General features: G+C 49.0%; 1 protein-coding gene across 1 annotated transcript; it reads left to right on the forward strand.

The window, feature by feature from the left end:
• The first annotated feature begins 12,490 nt into the window (after positions 1-12,490).
• On the forward strand, positions 12,491-15,122 carry LOC109777790 (protein NRT1/ PTR FAMILY 8.3). The gene is made up of 3 exons (XM_020336352.4): positions 12,491-12,723; positions 13,082-13,181; positions 13,291-15,122. Exons 1-3 carry the CDS (start codon positions 12,679-12,681, stop codon positions 14,838-14,840), a joined length of 1,695 nt encoding a protein of 564 aa, XP_020191941.1. The 5' UTR covers positions 12,491-12,678; the 3' UTR covers positions 14,841-15,122.
• The last annotated feature ends 2,027 nt before the right edge of the window (positions 15,123-17,149 follow it).

The raw sequence follows: 17,149 nt of genomic DNA on the forward strand, positions 1-17,149 counted from the left end.
GATCGTTGGTATCCCAATACCTTGTTCAATCTCGTTACCGGCAAGTCACTTTACTCGTACCGTAATGCATGATCCCGTGGCTAACTCCTTAGTCACATTGAGCTCATTATGATGATGCATTACCGAGTGGGCCCAGAGATACCTCTCCGTCATACGGAGTGACAAATCCCAGTCTCGATCCGTGTCAACCCAATAGACACTTTCAGAGATACTCGTAGTGTACCTTTATAGTCACCCAGTTACGTTGTGACGTTGGGTACACCCAAAGCACTCCTACGGCATCCGGGAGTTACACGATCTCATGGTCTAAGGAAAAGATACTTGACATTGGAAAAGCTCTAGCAAACGAACTACACGATCTTTTATGCTATGCTTAGGATTGGGTCTTGTCCATCACATCATTCTCCTAATGATGTGATCCCGTTATCAACGACATCCAATGTCCATGGTCAGGAAACCGTAACCATCTATTGATCAACGAGCTAGTCAACTAGAGGCTTACTAGGGACATGGTGTTGTCTATGTATCCACACATGTATCTGAGTTTTCTATCAATACAATTCTAGCATGGATAATAAACGATTATCATGAACAAGGAAATATAATAATAACCAATTTATTATTGCCTCTAGGGCATATTTCCAACAGTCTCCCACTTGCACTAGAGTCAATAATCTAGTTCACATCACCATGTGATTAACACTCACAGGTCACATCACCATGTGACCAACATCCAAAGAGTTTACTAGAGTCAACAATCTAGTTCACATCACTATGTGATTAACACTCAATGAGTTCTGGTTTTATCATGTTATGCTTGTGAGAGAGGTTATTAGTCGACGGGTCTGAACCTTTCAGATCCGTGTGTGGTTTACGAATATCTATGTCATCTTGTGGATGCTACCACGCGCTACTTAGAGCCATTTCAAATAACTGCTCTACTATACGAATCCGGTTTACTACTCAGAGTCATCCGGATTAGTGTCAAAGTTCGCATCGACGTAACCCTTTACGACGAACTCCTTTTCACCTCCATAATCGAGAAAATTCCTTAGTCCACTAGATACTAAGGACAAGTTCGACCGCTGTCATGTGATCCGTTCCCAGATCACTATTGTACCCTTGACCAACTCATGGCAAGGCACACTTCATGTGCGGTACACAGCATAGCATACTGTAGAGCCTACGTCTAAAGCATAGGGGACGACCTTCGTCCTTTCTCTCTCTTCTGCTGTGGTCAGGTCTTGAGTCTTACTCAATACTCACACCTTGTAACACAGCCAAGAACTCCTTCTTTGCTGATCTATTTTGAACTCTTTCAAAATCATGTCAAGGTGTGCGTTCTTTGAAAGTATCATTAGACGTCTTGATCTATCTCTATAGATCTTGATGCCCAATATGCAAGCAGCTTTATCCAGGTCTTCCTTTGAAAAACTCCTTTCAAACAACCCTTTATGCTTTCCAGAAATTTTACATCATTTCGGATCAACAATATGTCATTCACATATACTTATCAGAAATGTTTTGGTGCTCCCACTCACTTTATTGTAAATACAAGTTTCTAACAAACTTTGTATAAACCCAAAAACTTTGATCACTCCATCAAAGCGTATATTCTGACTCCGAGATGCTTGCTCTAGTCCACGGAAGGATCGCTGGAGCTAGCATACCTTTTAGCATCCTTAGGATCAACAAAACCTTTCTGATTGTATCACATACAACCTTTCCTTACGAAAACTGGTAAGGAAACTTGTTTTGACATCCATCTGCCAGATTTCATAAATGTAGCTAATGCTAACATGATTCCGACGGACTTAAGCATTGCTACGGATGAGAGAATCTCATCGTAGTCAACTCCTTGAACTTGTGAAAATACTCTTTGCCACAAGTCGAGCTTCATAGACGATAACATTACCGTCCATGTCCGTCTTCTTCTTAAAGATCCATTTATCTCAATGGCTTGCCGATCATCGGGCAAGTTCACCAAAGTCCATGCTTTGTTCTGATACATGGATCCCATCTCGGATTTCATGGTTTCTAACCATTTGTCGGAATATGGGCCCACCATCGCTTCTCCATAGCTCGTAGGTTCATTGTTGTCTAACAACATGATATCTAAGACAGGATTACCGTACCACTCAGGAGTAGTACATATCCTTGTCGACCTACGAGGTTTGGTAGTGACTTGATCCGAAGTTTCATGATCACTATCATAAGCTTCCACTTCAATTGGTGTAGGTGCCACAGGAACAACTTCCTGTGCCCTGCTACACACTAGTTGAAGTTATGGTTCAATAACCTCATCAAGTCTCCACCATCCTCCCACTCAATTCTTTCGAGAGAAACTTTTCCTCGAGAAAGGACTCATTTCTAGAAGCAATTACTTTTGCTTCCAGATCTGAAATAGGAGGTATACCCAACTGTTTTGGGTTTTTATGAAGATGCATTTATCCGCTTTGGGTTCGAGCTTATCAGCTTGAAACTCTTTCACATAAGCATCGCAGCCCCAATCTTTTAAGAAACGACAACTTAGGTTTCTCTAAACGGTGTCGTCTCAACGGAATTGCGTGGTGCCCCTTTTAAAGTGAATGCGGTTATCTCTAATGCGTAACCCATAAACGATAGTTGTAATTTGATAAGAGACATCATGGTATGCACCATATCCAATAGGGTGTAGTTATGATGTTCGGACACACCATCACACTGTGGTGTTCCAGGCGGTATTAATTGTGAAACACTTTCCACAATGTCTTAATTGTGTGCCAAACTCGTAACTCAGATATCTCTATGATCATATCTTAGACATTTTATCCTCTTGTCACGACGATCTTCAACTTCACTCTGAAATTACTTGAACCTTTCAATAATTCAGACTTGTGTTTCATCAAGTAAATATTCTCAGCATCTACTCAAATCATCTGTGAAGTAAGAACATAACGATATCCACTGCATGCCTCAGCACTCATTGGACTGCATACATCAAAATGTATTACTTCCAATAAGTTGCTCTCTTGTTCCATCTTACTGAAAACGAGGCCTTTCAGTCATCTTGCCCATGTGGTATGATTTGCATGTCTCAAGTGATTCAAAATCAAGTGAGTACAAACGATCCATTTGCATGGAGTTTCTTTATGCATATATACCAATAGACATGGTTCGCATGTCTCAATCTTTTCAAAAACGAGTGAGTCCAAAGATCCATCTACATGGAGCTTCTTCATGCGTTCTATACCAATATGACTCAAATGGCAGTGCCACAAGTATGTGGAACTATCATTACTATTTTATATCTTTTGGCACGAACATGTGTATCACTACGATCGAGATTCATTTTAGGTGCAAGACCATTGAAGGTATTATTCAAATAAATAGAGTAACCATTATTCTCCTTAAATGAATAACCGTATTGCGATAAACATAATCCAATCATGCTCAACGCAAACACCAAATCTCGATGGTAGAGGGAGCATGCGATGCTTGATCACATCAACCTTGGAAACACTTCCAACACATATCGTCATCTCACCTTTAGCTAGTCTCCGTTTATTCCGCAGCTTTTATTTCGAGTTACTAACACTTAGCAACCGAACCGGTATCTAATACCCTGGTGCTGCTAGGAGTACTAGTAAAGTACACATTCATTTAATGTATATCCAATATATTTCTGTCGACCTTGCCTGCCTTCTCATCTACCAAGTATCTAGGGTAGTTCTGCTTTAGTGACCGTTCCCCTCATTACAGGAGCACTTAGTCTCGGGTTTGGGTTTAACTTTGGGATTCTTCGCTAGAGCAGCAAATGATTTGCTGTTTCATGAAGTATCCCTTCTTGCCCTTGCCCTTCTAGAAACTAGTGGTTTTACTAACCATCAACAATTGATGCTCCTTCTTGATTTCTACTTTCGCGGTGACAAACATCGCGAGTTCCTCAAGGATCATCATATCTATCCCTGATATGTTATAGTTCATCACGAAGCTCTAATAGCTTGGTGGCAGTGACTATGGAGAACCATCACTATCTCATCTGGAAGATTAACTCCCACTCGATTCAAGCGATTGTGGTACTCAGACAATCTGAGCACATTCTCAACGATTGAGCTTTTCTCCCTCAGTTTGCAGGCTTAAGAAACTTGTCAGAGGTCTCATACCTCTTGACGTGGGCACTAGTCTGAAATCCCAATTTCAGTCTTCGGAACATCTCATATGTTCTGCGACGTTTCAAAAACCGTCTTTGGTGCCACAATTCTAAACCGTTAGCATTACGCACTGAACTATCACGTAGTCATCAAAACGTGTATGTCAGATGTTTCGCAACATCTACAGACGATGCTGAGGTTCAGCACACCGAGCGGTGCATTAAGGACATAAGCCTTCTGTGCAGCAATGAGGACAATCCTCAGTTTACGGACCCAGTCCGCGTAATTGCTACTACCAACTTGTAACTAAATTTTCTCTAGGAACATATCTTAACCAGTAGAACTAAAGCGCAAGCTATGACATAATTTGCAAAGACCTTCTGACTATGTTCATGATAATTAAGTTCATCTGATTAATGAACTCCCACTCAGATAGACATCCCTCTAGTCATCTAAGTGATACATGATCCGAGTCAAACTAGGCCGTGTCCGATCATCACGTGAGACGGACTAGTCATCATCGGTGAACATCTCCATGTTGATCGTATCTACTATACGACTCATGTTCGACCTTTCGGTCTCTTGTGTTCCGAGGCCATGTCTGTACATGCTAGGCTCGTCAAGTCAACCTAAGTGTTTCGCATGTGTTCCGAGGCCATGTCTGTACATGCTAGGCTCGTCAACACCCGTTGTATTCGAACGTTAGAATCTATCACACCCGATCATCACGTGGTGCTTCGAAACAACGAACCTTCGCAACGGTGCACAGTTAGGGGGAACACGTCTCTTGAAATTTTAGTGAGGGATCATCTTATTTATGCTACCGTCGTTCTAAGAAAATAAGATGTAAACATGATAAACATCACATGCAAATCATAAAGTGATGTGATATGGCCAATATCATCCTGCGCCTTTGATCTCCATCTTCGAGGCGCGGCATGATCACCTTCGTCACCGGCATGACACCATGATCTCCATCGTCATGATCTCCATCATTGTGTCTTCATGAAGTTGTCTCGCCAACTATTACTTCTACTACTATGGCTAACAGTTAGCAATAAAGTAAAGTAATTACATGGCGTTTTTCATTGACACGCAGGTCATACAATAAATTAAGACAACTCCTATGGCTCCTGCCGGTTGTCATTCTCATCGACATGCAAGTCGTGATTCCTATTACAAGAACATGATCAATCTCATACATCACATATATCATTCATCACATCCTTTTTGGCCATATCACATCACATAGCATACCCTGCAAAAACAAGTTAGACGTCCTCTAATTGTTGTTGCATGTTTTACGTGGCTGCTATGGGTTTCTAGCAAGAACGTTTCTTACCTATGCAAAAGCCACAACGTGATATGCCAATTTCTATTTACCCTTCATAAGGACCCTTTTCATCGAATCCGATCCGACTGAAGTGGGAGAGACAGACACCCGCTAGCCACCTTATGCAACTAGTGCATGTCAGTCGGTGGAACATGTCTCACGTAAGAGTACGTGTAAGGTCGGTCCGGGCCGCTTCATCCCACGATGCCGCCGAATCAAGATAAGACTAGTAACGGCAAGAAGAATTGGCAACATCTACGCCCACAACTGCTTTGTGTTCTACTCGTGCATAGTAACTACGCATAGGCCTGGCTCATGATGCCACTGTTGGGGACCGTAGCAGAAATTCAAAAATTTTCCTACGCATCACCAAGATCCATCTATGGAGTTTACTAGCAACGAGGGGAAAGGAGTGCATCTACATACCCTTGTAGATCGCGAGCGGAAGCGTTCCAATGAACGGGGTTGATGGAGTCGTACTCGCCGTGATCCAAATCACCGATGACCGAGTGCCGAACGGACGGCACCTCCGCGTTCAACACATGTACGGAGCAGCGACGTCTCCTCCTTCTTGATCCAGCAAGGGGGAAGGAGAGGTTGATGGAGATCCAGCAGCACGACGGCGTGGTGGTGGAAGTAGCGGGGTCTCGGCAGGGCTTTGCCAAGCTTCTGCGAGAGGGAGAGGTGTTGCAGGGGGAGAGGGAGGCGCCAGGGGCTGTCATACTGCTGCCCTCCCTCCCCCCCACTATATATAGGCCCCCTGGGGGGGCGCTAGCCCTGGATCCCATCTACAAGGGGGGGGCGGCCAGGGGGGAAACTTGCCCCCCAAGTCAGGTGGGGCGCCCCCACCCCTAGGGTTTCCAACCCTAGGCGCAGGGGGAGGCCCATGGGGGGGGCGCCCCAGCCCACTAGGGGCTGGTTCCCCTCCCACTTCAGCCCATGGGGCCCTCCGGGATAGGTGGCCCCACCCGGTGGACCCCCGGGACCCTTCCGGTGGTCCCGGTACAATACCGGTGACCCCCGAAACTTTCCCGGTGGCCGAAACTTGACTTCCTATATATAATTCTTCACCTCCGGACCATTCCAGAACTCCTCGTGACTTCCGGGATCTCATCCGGGACTCCGAACAACTTTTGGGTTTCCGCATACTAATATCTCTACAACCCTAGCGTCACCGAACCTTAAGTGTGTAGACCCTACGGGTTCGGGAGACATGCAGACATGACCGAGACGCCTCTCCGGTCAATAACCAACAGCGGGATCTGGATACCCATGTTGGCTCCCACATGTTCCACGATGATCTCATCATGAACCACGATGTCGAGGATTCAATCAATCCCGTATACAATTCCCTTTGTCAATCGGTACTTTACTTGCCCGAGATTCGATCGTCGGTATCCCAATACCTTGTTCAATCTCGTTACCGGCAAGTCACTTTACTCGTACCGTAATGCATGATCCCGTGGCTAACTCCTTAGTCACATTGAGCTCATTATGATGATGCATTACCGAGTGGGCCCAGAGATACCTCTCCGTCATACGGAGTGACAAATCCCAGTCTCGATCCGTGTCAACCCAACATACACTTTCAGAGATACCCGTAGTGTACCTTTATAGTCACCCAGTTACGTTGTGACGTTGGGTACACCCAAAGCACTCCTACGGCATCCGGGAGTTACACGATCTCATGGTCTAAGGAAAAGATACTTGACATTGGAAAAGCTCTAGCAAACGAACTACACGATCTTTTATGCTATGCTTAGGATTGGGTCTTGTCCATCACATCATTCTCCTAATGATGTGATCCCGTTATCAACGACATCCAATGTCCATGGTCAGGAAACCGTAACCATCTATTGATCAACGAGCTAGTCAACTAGAGGCTTACTAGGGACATGGTGTTGTCTATGTATCCACACATGTATCTGAGTTTCCTATCAATACAATTCTAGCATGGATAATAAACGATTATCATTAACAAGGAAATATAATAATAACCAATTTATTATTGCCTCTAGGGCATATTTCCAACAGTGTAGTATGCAAGTATGTGTGCTAGTTTGTTGAACTCCTTGCTATGATTTCAGCTACTGTGTTGAACTAGATCATACTGTCCATATGAAGTGTTCGTTTATAATGTCCATGTTTAGTGCTAGTTTCTACTGTCGATGTGTAGTGTGCTCTACTCTTGCTGATGCTTATGCTTGTAGGACACGAGCATGCAAGACTTTAGTCAGGCCCTTGTCGTGTCCCAGAGCTAGTTCGCAACGTCCTATGTTGAGGACTCCCGGCCTCCTATCGACCAGATGCCTCCTGATTTAGATGTTTTCGAGGTGTCGGCTACATTTCCACCATTTGTGGCTTCAACATTTGTGCTGACTCAACCCAATGTTGTAGCTCATGCTGCTGCTCAAAAGGCAGCCACAAAGGATAAGGAGGGCATGGCAAGTCCATGAAATGGCAACTGTTCCTGTCGATGTTCGTGCTTAACAAGATGTGTGAAATCATAACTAGTTGGGTGAGGATTGACAATGGATTCAAGGAGGTGCACTTGAACGCTATTGCAAAGCAGGTGTTCAAGTTTTGTGGACATGAGGTCACCTCAACCTAGGTCTACAACCACCTCAGAAAGTGGAGATCGAGGTGGATCACAGTGTCCAAGCTTAGAGACCAGAGCGTCGCTTCATGGGATCAGGACACCTGCTCGATCCTTTTGGAGGTAGAGCACTACCAAGGCCACACCACGGTTAGCTCTCGAACCATGTCATTTCTAACTAACCACCTATTTAAGCCTATGTACCATGTGATTCTAACTAACCACTCAGTTGTGTTTCTTTCTTAGGCTCACCCCAAGCACGCAGAGTTTCTCAACACACCCATCCAGAAGTACCACCAGATGTAGCAAATCTTCTCGTTCGGGGTGACAACCGGCAAGCATGCCCTAGGCTCCAGTCAGCCCTTAGGTTCGCCTATGCCTGAGTATCCATAAACCTAGGAGTCAGAGACCATTGTCCTTGATGGTCCTGACAAGGATGGTGATCACGTTCATGTGCTTGATAGGAAGAGGAAGAGGGGAGCCTTGGTGGAGGACGAGCTGACTGTCTTCACCAGCATGACTCGGGCAGTCAAGGAGGTCGCAAGCACCATCAGGGAGAGCAAGCCAATCGACCTCCACCCTGAGCTCTATAGCGCCGTCATGAACCAAGGTGGCTTCGGCCCAGAGGCTCTCATGGCGGCTCTGAGCCACCTGCTCGACAACAAAGCCCAGGGTGTTGGGTTTGTTGCCATGGGACGAGGAACCCACGGGGTGCTCTTGCTCAAGACCTGGCTGGGCAAGCACTACTACTAGTGTTGCTTCTGGTCATGGTGACGGCGTGCATGATCCTCTACGGCGATGGCGACGGTGATGCGATGGCGATGGTGATGCGATGAAGATGACGATGACGATGCAAATTTTGTGGTAGGTAGGGCTTGATAAACTCTTGATGTTGGCCTGTATATATTGATGAGGTGGTATAGTAACCCCTCACGCCGATGGCGAACTTGCGGTGGTAGGATAACACCTTCTTTTGGATGTGGTGGTAGGATGACACCATAGTAGTGGTGGGTTGAACTTGTTATGCCGTATGATCATGCATGCTTACTTATGTTTCATTTCTAGTGTGCTCCATTGCTTGCTTCTTGAACTGTTGCTCTTCTGCAATGCTAGGACAAGTGCTATGTGGTGTTCCACGGGAGAGTTCTAGATGTTTACAGTTCATGGGAATCATGCAATGACAAGTGTCAGGTTACAAGAACAGCTCCCACAGAGGGTTTAAGAGTAGGCAGGCGACAGAGGATGCTTACTCCAAGGTCGTGCTCAAGCAGGCATGCACTGTTGAACTTGGCAAGGTGGGTCGACACTTTGGGCTGAAGAACTTCATCATCTTCGTCCAGTTCGCCGTGATTGTAGTGTTGTTTTGTTGGTGTGATCGGTGTGATCGTGTGTAAGGTGTAGCGGGTAATCTCACCATGTAGGGTACAAGGTAACTACACCTCTATGCCTGTATGCAAACCAAACAACGTGCATCAGCCAATGCGAGCAACCAAACAACGTGCGTAGAGTCGTTGCTACGATGCAGGGAGAGAGGATGCAGACAAGCAACCAACATGTAGATGTTGGTTTTCCCCCTGCATTAGCTCAACCAGGCTCACCTGGGACAAGTATGCAAAGTGGCAAAAAAGATGAGAGCAACCAAGCGCGTCTGAAGTCTCGAGTTTAAGACCCTGTCAACGCAGTAAAAAAAGAATATGCGTCCTACATCGATCCCGCGTCTAAGGACTAAAAAAGCCTAGATGTGAGGGGGGTGTTGAAATATATTGTCTGCTTCTCTTCACCAATTCGGACTTTTGAAGCAACTGGTTGAAGCATGAGTTCAATACTATTGACTATGTTGTTCTTACCTACTTTATTGATCGTCATAACAAGCAACTTGATGCAAACTGTGACATATATGTGCCTTATGTATGGGCGTTGAAACAGTTAGCACGTAATCCTAACTATGCATGTTAGCCTGAAACGACAAGGTTTCTGTAGTTTATAAAAGAATGGAAGATACAGATGGAGTCAAGACAATATCACCAAGAAGAGGTAAGAAGAATAAACAGTTTGTTAATGAGGTTGACCAGCGAGGTGGTTTATCTTTGCAGTAGAAGCGCACAGCGTACTGCAAAGTGCAAGCAGATTGCCACGTATGTCCAACTCCGATGATCAGGCACACCATCAGAGTCAGTAGGTTCAGAATGAGAATATATCACAACGTTTTTTCCACTATATAGATGAAACATTGCACTTGGCGCGATATGATAAAAGGCGAGAATAAGAAATCTTATTGAGGAAAAGCAGCAGCCTTGGTTTCTTTTGCATTAACTAAGAGAAGGGTAATAAGAACTCCCGCTAGCCTTCATCTACAAAAAAAAAAACATGCACTGGCATATCAATCGCCTTCATCTACAAAAAAAAAAAAAAACAACCCGGTAGCCTCCCGGGTCGCTTCCAGCGACTCCGGAGGCGCCGCCGCAGCTACCTTCGGAGGCCCTTCCACGCTGCCCCGTTTACCTTGCCGCCGCCGGAGGAGGCCGACCGCCCGGCGGACGACGGCGGCGGGGTGTCTCCGGCCATTTTTTTTTATTCTTTCCCCAGGTGATTGCCTTCCGATCTGGCTGTCGTTGTCCTATGCCGCTCGCTTCCTGATCTGTCCATGGCATGGTGTCTCCCGATCTGGCCGTCGTCGTCCCATGTTGCTAGTTTCCCGATCTTTTCCGATCTGGCAGCTAACTGATGATTCAGGCTCCGATCTGGATGATCTCCATGGCTTGGAGTATGATCAGGGGAAGCACACTGCATACACATGCGTGGACATGCATGCACATGATCGGCGGCCGCCCAGGCTGCCGGCTAGCTACAACCCTGGCTGTTGGCGTCCACCTAGGTCTTTGTGGTCAGCGGCATGGCCGGGTGGCATGGCTAGGCGATGCTTTTGACTGTGTCATGGGAGATTGGATCTGGGACAGCGGTGGCCTCGCCGTGGATTATGGTCTCCATTAAAAGATTTTGTAAGAGTTTCATCTCAGCAGATGTGATGGTTGACTTCGACGGCGAAATGCAAACTGTGGACGATGTCTTGATGCAGAGGGATTGTTGTGCGGTGGCGGCGGGCATATCGCCTGTAGCTACTGGGATCGTGAAAAAGTGGTGGCGACAACACATGAATGACCTTGATGGTGGTGCTACTTGAGCACCCAGTCTAGAGCTCCGGGGTGAAAGCCTTGGTCTCGCCCGTGTTGGGTATACCTGACAATGGCGATGTTTTTACATCGTTACCTTGTTGAAGGCATTGTTCGGAATGCTCGGACTGATTCTTCAGGGTGAAACCTAGATTCTAGTCTTGGATGGCTGGATCCGGCGACGGTGACACTTGAGTGTCGCTCCCTTCCTTAAGGCGTTGCTGTTGAAGAACGTCGTCGTCCGCGTGGTGTCATGAAATTATCGATGCAGATATGGTCATTGTTATAGTTTGCCGATCGTGATCTGATAGCTTTGGGGCTTTTTTTTCCTCGCCTACACATCGCTTTGGTCTAGTATGACTTCGCTATTTGCCGGTGTGTTTTTGTGTGCGTGCGTTGGTGTTGACTGTGTGCATCTTAGCTATGCAGAGGCCCGGTGTGTACTCATTTGTTTGTATCCTTTTGATGCTTCACTTTGAATCAATAAAATCCATCCTTTATCGGAAAAATAAGAACTCCACTGCAGGACGGATCGAGCTTCTCATCATGGTTTTGGCAGCGTCCGAGTGGTCTTTTGTGGAGAATATCCTCACCAAAAGTGGAGGGAAAAGGCAAGAAGGAGCGTCCGAATCTTAACGAAGGAAGAAATAGCTGAGACTCTAGGTGCCCAACCTGACTGCATATGACCTTAGAGCTTGGTCCATCGTTCAGCAGGGTGCATACAGACAGTTCCTGGTCCTCCAAGGGTCAAATACATTTGTTTGTTTTCAAATTGCATCCTCCTAATCAAAGGAAGGAACAGTTCTGAAGCTCACCGGAACAGAACCTGATAACCCACGCAGCCTTGGCCGTATTCCACGAGAAATTTGACCTGTCGCCGCTCTCCGTTTGACAGAATCAGCCCATCGTCGTCTCTCAGCGGCACCTACCGCAGGAATGAAAAGATGAGACATCGACCCGGCTGACCCTATCTATGATCCCAAGTTGGCACCACCCCGAGTTCAGTCTCCTTTCAGGCCAGCGCCAAGCAAACCACCACGTTTCTGTTCTACTTATGGATAAACTACTAGACGAAAGGATCCGACATGGCACGCACCGAGGAGACCGGAGACCGGCGATGGGCAAGAGAAGCGCCCTGCACTGAGCATGCAGGCTGCATGCACCTAGCTTAGCTAGCCACCACCTACTACGTGGAAACTTCCGGCCGAGAAGCACCGCACGCATGTGTTGGTGAGAGAGACTTGAATATTAGCAAATGGATGGATCCCGTCCAAGTTAACCCTGCCATATAAACCTCCGCGGCAGCACAACACAGCAGCAGCAGACAGAGCAGCGGCCTAAGCCTGAGGCGAGCTAAGAGTTCACGGAGGAAGCGAGCTAACAAGGGTTAGCAAAGTGATTACCTCCGCCTCCGAGAAATCTATCACCTCCTCGGAGTCAATCGACATGGACGCCATGGAGAGAGGCGAGCACGCGCCGCTCCTGCCTGAGGTAATTACCTCCTCCGATCTTCCTCCTCTCCTCTGCTGCCCCATGCATGATCGTCACAATGGAGATTGAAATGCTAAGTCCAGAACCATGCTTCTGCATCGGTCAAAACAAGAACATTTGTGTACCTCCATGTATAAGACCGAGTCTAAATTAAAGAACATGGTTAATTCTTGCGTACGTCAGCACTGAAGGTTCTTTAACACGTGGTGAATATACATGCCAATATCCAGGCCCCTTCCTTTCCTAACCAGACAAGCAGATGCGCACATCCACATCACGGTCGTGCTGCATCTTATCCAGAGCTTGTACAGATTCTCTTCTCGTCCCTAACAATTTCTGCAATCTATCTCTGTTACAGAGTCATGGCCCAAAGGTTCAAGACGATGACAGCCTGAAGGTGCCACTTCTTCTCGTCCCTAAGAAGCGGGGCGGCAGCAAGGCGCCGGCAGTAATTCTATGTAAGCAAAGCTCCATCTTCTTCTAATTGCTTTTCCAGCCAACAAAAATGTAGATTAATTGGAGAGGAGCTAGTGGTTTAACTGAACTTTTTGCAATTGAATGGTGCAGTGTTCGAGTGCCTGGAGAGCACGGCGTTCAATGGCATCTCCACCAACCTGGTGGTGTACCTGGAGACCGTCCTCCACAGCACCAACCTCGCCAGCGCCTCCAACGTCGCCACCTGGTTCGGCACCAGCTACCTCACCCCCGTCTTCGGCGCCATCATCGCCGACTCCTTCTGGGGCAACTACAACACCATCCTCGTCTCCCTCGCAGTCTACCTTCTCGGCATGATGCTCGTCACCTTCTCCGCGTTCGTGCCCACCACCACGGGCACGTGGGGGCTGAGCTCGCAGAGCGTGGCTTTCGTGGGGCTGTACCTCGTGGCGATCGGGTGCGGCGGGGTGCGCTCGTCGCTGCTGCCGTTCGGAGCGGAGCAGTTCGACGACGACAGCGCGGCGGACCGGGAGGGCAAGGCGTCCTTCTTCAGCTGGTTCTACCTCTGCGTGAGCTTCGGCCCCATCATCTCCGGTGTGTTCCTCGTCTGGATCCAGCAGAACATCAGCTGGGGCCTCGGCTTCGGCATCGCCACGGCCTGCATCGCGCTCGCCTTCGCCGCCTTCGTGCTCGCCACGCCCATGTACAAGCGCCGCATGCCCGCAGGCACGCCGCTCAAGAGCCTCTGCCAGGTCGTCACCGCCGCGTGCAAGAAAATCAGCATCAAGGTGCCCGCCGAAGCCGGACACCTCTACGAGGTCAGCGACAAGATCGATTCGCCCCAGCCAAGGATCGCGCACACCAGCGACTTCAAGTTCCTCGACAAGGCGGCCATCGTCACGGAGTCGGACATGGAGGAGAGGCCGGAGGCGGCGACCTCGTGGAAGCTCTGCACCGTGACTCAGGTGGAGGAGCTCAAGATCCTTCTGCGGCTGCTGCCCGTCTGGATCACCAGCGTCATCGTGTCATCGGCCTACTCGCAGATGAACACCACGTTCGTGCAGCAGGGCAGTGCCATGGAAATGACCATCCTGTCGGTGCCGGTGCCCGCGGCGTCGCTGGTCTCGTTCGAGGTGACATGCGTCCTGACATGGGTGCTCCTCTACAACAAGGTGATCGTGCCAGCGTTGAGGAGCTTCTCCTCGAGCGGCGACGGCGAGCCGTCACAGCTGCAGCGGATGGGCGCGGGGAGGCTCCTAATGGCGCTCACCATGGCGGTGGCGGCGCTCGTGGAAATGAAGCGGCTCGACAGCGCGGCGCGCGGGGAGGAGATCAGCATCGCGTGGCAGCTGCCGCAGTACTTCTTCCTGGCCGGCGGAGAGGTGTTCTGCTACATCGCGCAGCTGGAGTTCTTCTTCGGCGAGGCGCCGGACACCATGAAAAGCATGTGCACGTCGCTCGCTCTGCTCACCATCGCGCTGGGGAGCTACATGAGCTCCTTCATCTACGCCATCGTGGAGGCCTTCACGGCGACGGGAGACAGCCCCGGGTGGATCTCCGACGACCTCAACAAGGGCCACCTCGACTACTTCTTCTGGGCCATGGCTGCAATGTGCACGCTCAACTTCGTCGTGTACAGCGGCATCGTCAAGAACTACAGGCTCAAGACAGTCATCTCGTGATTGCTCGCGCAAGGATTCAAGATTCCATTACATTCTACAGACATTACACAGGAAAGAGTAATTAGGAGTAGCCAGGTACCTTTTTTTTAGAAACTTGTAGCCAGGTACATATATACACAAGAAACACTAGGAAGAAAATGTAAGATATAGAATTTTGTTTTCAGTCTTGCTAAGTCTCAGTCGTCTAAGACTTCGTTAAGTCTCAGTCAATGCTGTATGATGTGGGAATTAGACGTTGTATTCCTCAGGTGCAAACGCACGTATATATGATGTACAAGAGGTGGACCACGACCTCAACTATACAAGGAATTAGGAGGTGGGCCCAATACACAGATATGCACAACACATATACTCAACACCCCCACAGTCGAAGCGGCACCGCTGCTGACGCAAAGACTGGACCGGAACTCTTCAAATGACACCGTAGGCAAGCCCTTGGTCATGATATCTGCAAATTGTTGGGAGGTAGGGACGTGTAAAATACGAATATGGCCAAGGGTCACCTGTTCCCGAACAAAATGAATATCCAACTCAATATGCTTGGTCCGTCGATGATGCACCGGATTAGCGGAGAGGTAGACCGCCGAGACGTTGTCGCAATAGACCACCGTGGCACGGTCAACAGGGCAGGAGAGCTCCTGAAGCAGCTGGCGAAGCCACGAACACTCGGCGACGGCGTTGGCCACCGCGCGATACTCAGCCTCAGCACTGGAACGAGAGACCGTAGGCTGCCGCTTGGACGACCACGAGATGAGTGAGGGTCCAAGGTAGACACAATAGCCCGAAGTGGAGCGACGAGTGTCAGGGCAGCTCGCCCAGTCTGCATCGGAGTAGGCGGTGAGGGCGGTGTCGGCGGAGGCGTGAAGCGTGACGCCAAGATCCATAGTGCCACAGACATAGCGGAGAATCCTCTTGACAGCGGCCCAATGAACGTCCCGAGGAGCATGCATATGGAGACACACCTGCTGCACGGCATACTGGATCTCTGGTCGAGTCTGGAGAGCACCAACGATAGACCGGTAGAAAGCAGCATCCGAAGCAGGAGAACCATCCGTGGCAGAAAGCTTGGCCTTCGTATCAACAGGCGTGGCGGCGGGCTTGCAGTTAAGCATGCCAGCGCGCTCCAGGAGCTCATGAGCGTACTTCCACTAATAAAGAAAGAAGCCATCCGGACGGCGCACCACCTCAACACCGTGGAAGTAGTGCAAAGGACCTAAGTCCTTGATGGCGAACTCAGCGCGAAGACGAGCCGTGAGCTGACTGAGAAGACCAGCCGTACATGTCGTCAGGAGGATGTCATTGACATAGAGCAGCAAGTAGGCCGTGTCAGAGCCCTGGTGATAGACAAAGAGCGATGTGTCCGAGTGGGTAGAGCGGAACCCAATCTGGTGTAGAAACACCGCGATGCGCTGGTACCAAGCGCGCGGAGCCTGCTTGAGTCCGTACAAGGACCGCGAAAGCAGGCACACGTGGTCGGGAAACGCAGGATCGACAAACCCGGTGGGCTGCTGGCAGAAGACCTGGTCCTTGAGGTGACCATGGAGGAAGGTGTTGGAGACGTCCATCTGGTGCACCGGCCAAGCACGGAAGACCGCAAGGTGGAGAACCATGCGTATCATGCCGGGCTTGACGACCGGAGCGAAGGTGACGGTGAAGTCGATGCCAGCACGCTGTCGGAAGCCCCGAACAACCCAACGCGCTTTATAGCGATCAAGGGTACCATCGGGACGGAGCTTGTGTTTGAAGACCCACTTCCCGGTAATCGCGTTGGCGTGCCGGGGACGGGGAACAAGCTACCACGTCCGGTTGCGCAACAGGGTGTCAAACTCCTCTTGCATCGCAGCCATCCAAAGCGGGTCACGAAGAGTGGCTCGAATGGAGGACGGCAATGGCGACGGCTCATAGGTGGACGCCGCATGGACGTAGTCAACCGTACGGGTGCGGGTGACCGGACCGGCCACAGGCGCCGGGGAGGCCGCGGGCGCAGGGGGGCCGCGGGCACCGGGGGCACCGAGGGGGCGGGCGCGGGCACCGGGGGCGCCAGCACTGCGGCTGTAGGAGGCACCTGATAACCCACAAGTATAGGGGATCGCAACAGTTTTCGAGGGTAGAGTATTCAACCCAAATTTATAGATTCGACACAAGGGGAGCCAAAGAATATTTGAAGGTATTAGTAGTTGAGTTGTTAATTCAACCACACCTGGAGATTAATTATGTGCATCAAAGTGATCAGTAGCATAGTAATATGATAGTTTTGATAGTAGTGACAGCAGCAATAGTAACAGTAACAGTGATAGCAGTATTTTGTA

The sequence above is a fragment of the Aegilops tauschii genome, chromosome 6 (genome assembly GCF_002575655.3).
Source record: "Aegilops tauschii subsp. strangulata cultivar AL8/78 chromosome 6, Aet v6.0, whole genome shotgun sequence".
In the NCBI taxonomy this organism is placed as follows: domain Eukaryota; kingdom Viridiplantae; phylum Streptophyta; class Magnoliopsida; order Poales; family Poaceae; genus Aegilops; species Aegilops tauschii.

Coding starts and splice junctions, on each gene's coding strand:
- LOC109777790 (XM_020336352.4), top strand. CDS start 12,679: ATGGACGCCATGGAGAGAGGCGAGCACGCGCCGCTCCTGCCTGAG. Junction 12,724..13,081: donor ACGCGCCGCTCCTGCCTGAG/GTAATTACCTCC, acceptor TCTCTGTTACAG/AGTCATGGCCCAAAGGTTCA. Junction 13,182..13,290: donor GGCGCCGGCAGTAATTCTAT/GTAAGCAAAGCT, acceptor TGAATGGTGCAG/TGTTCGAGTGCCTGGAGAGC.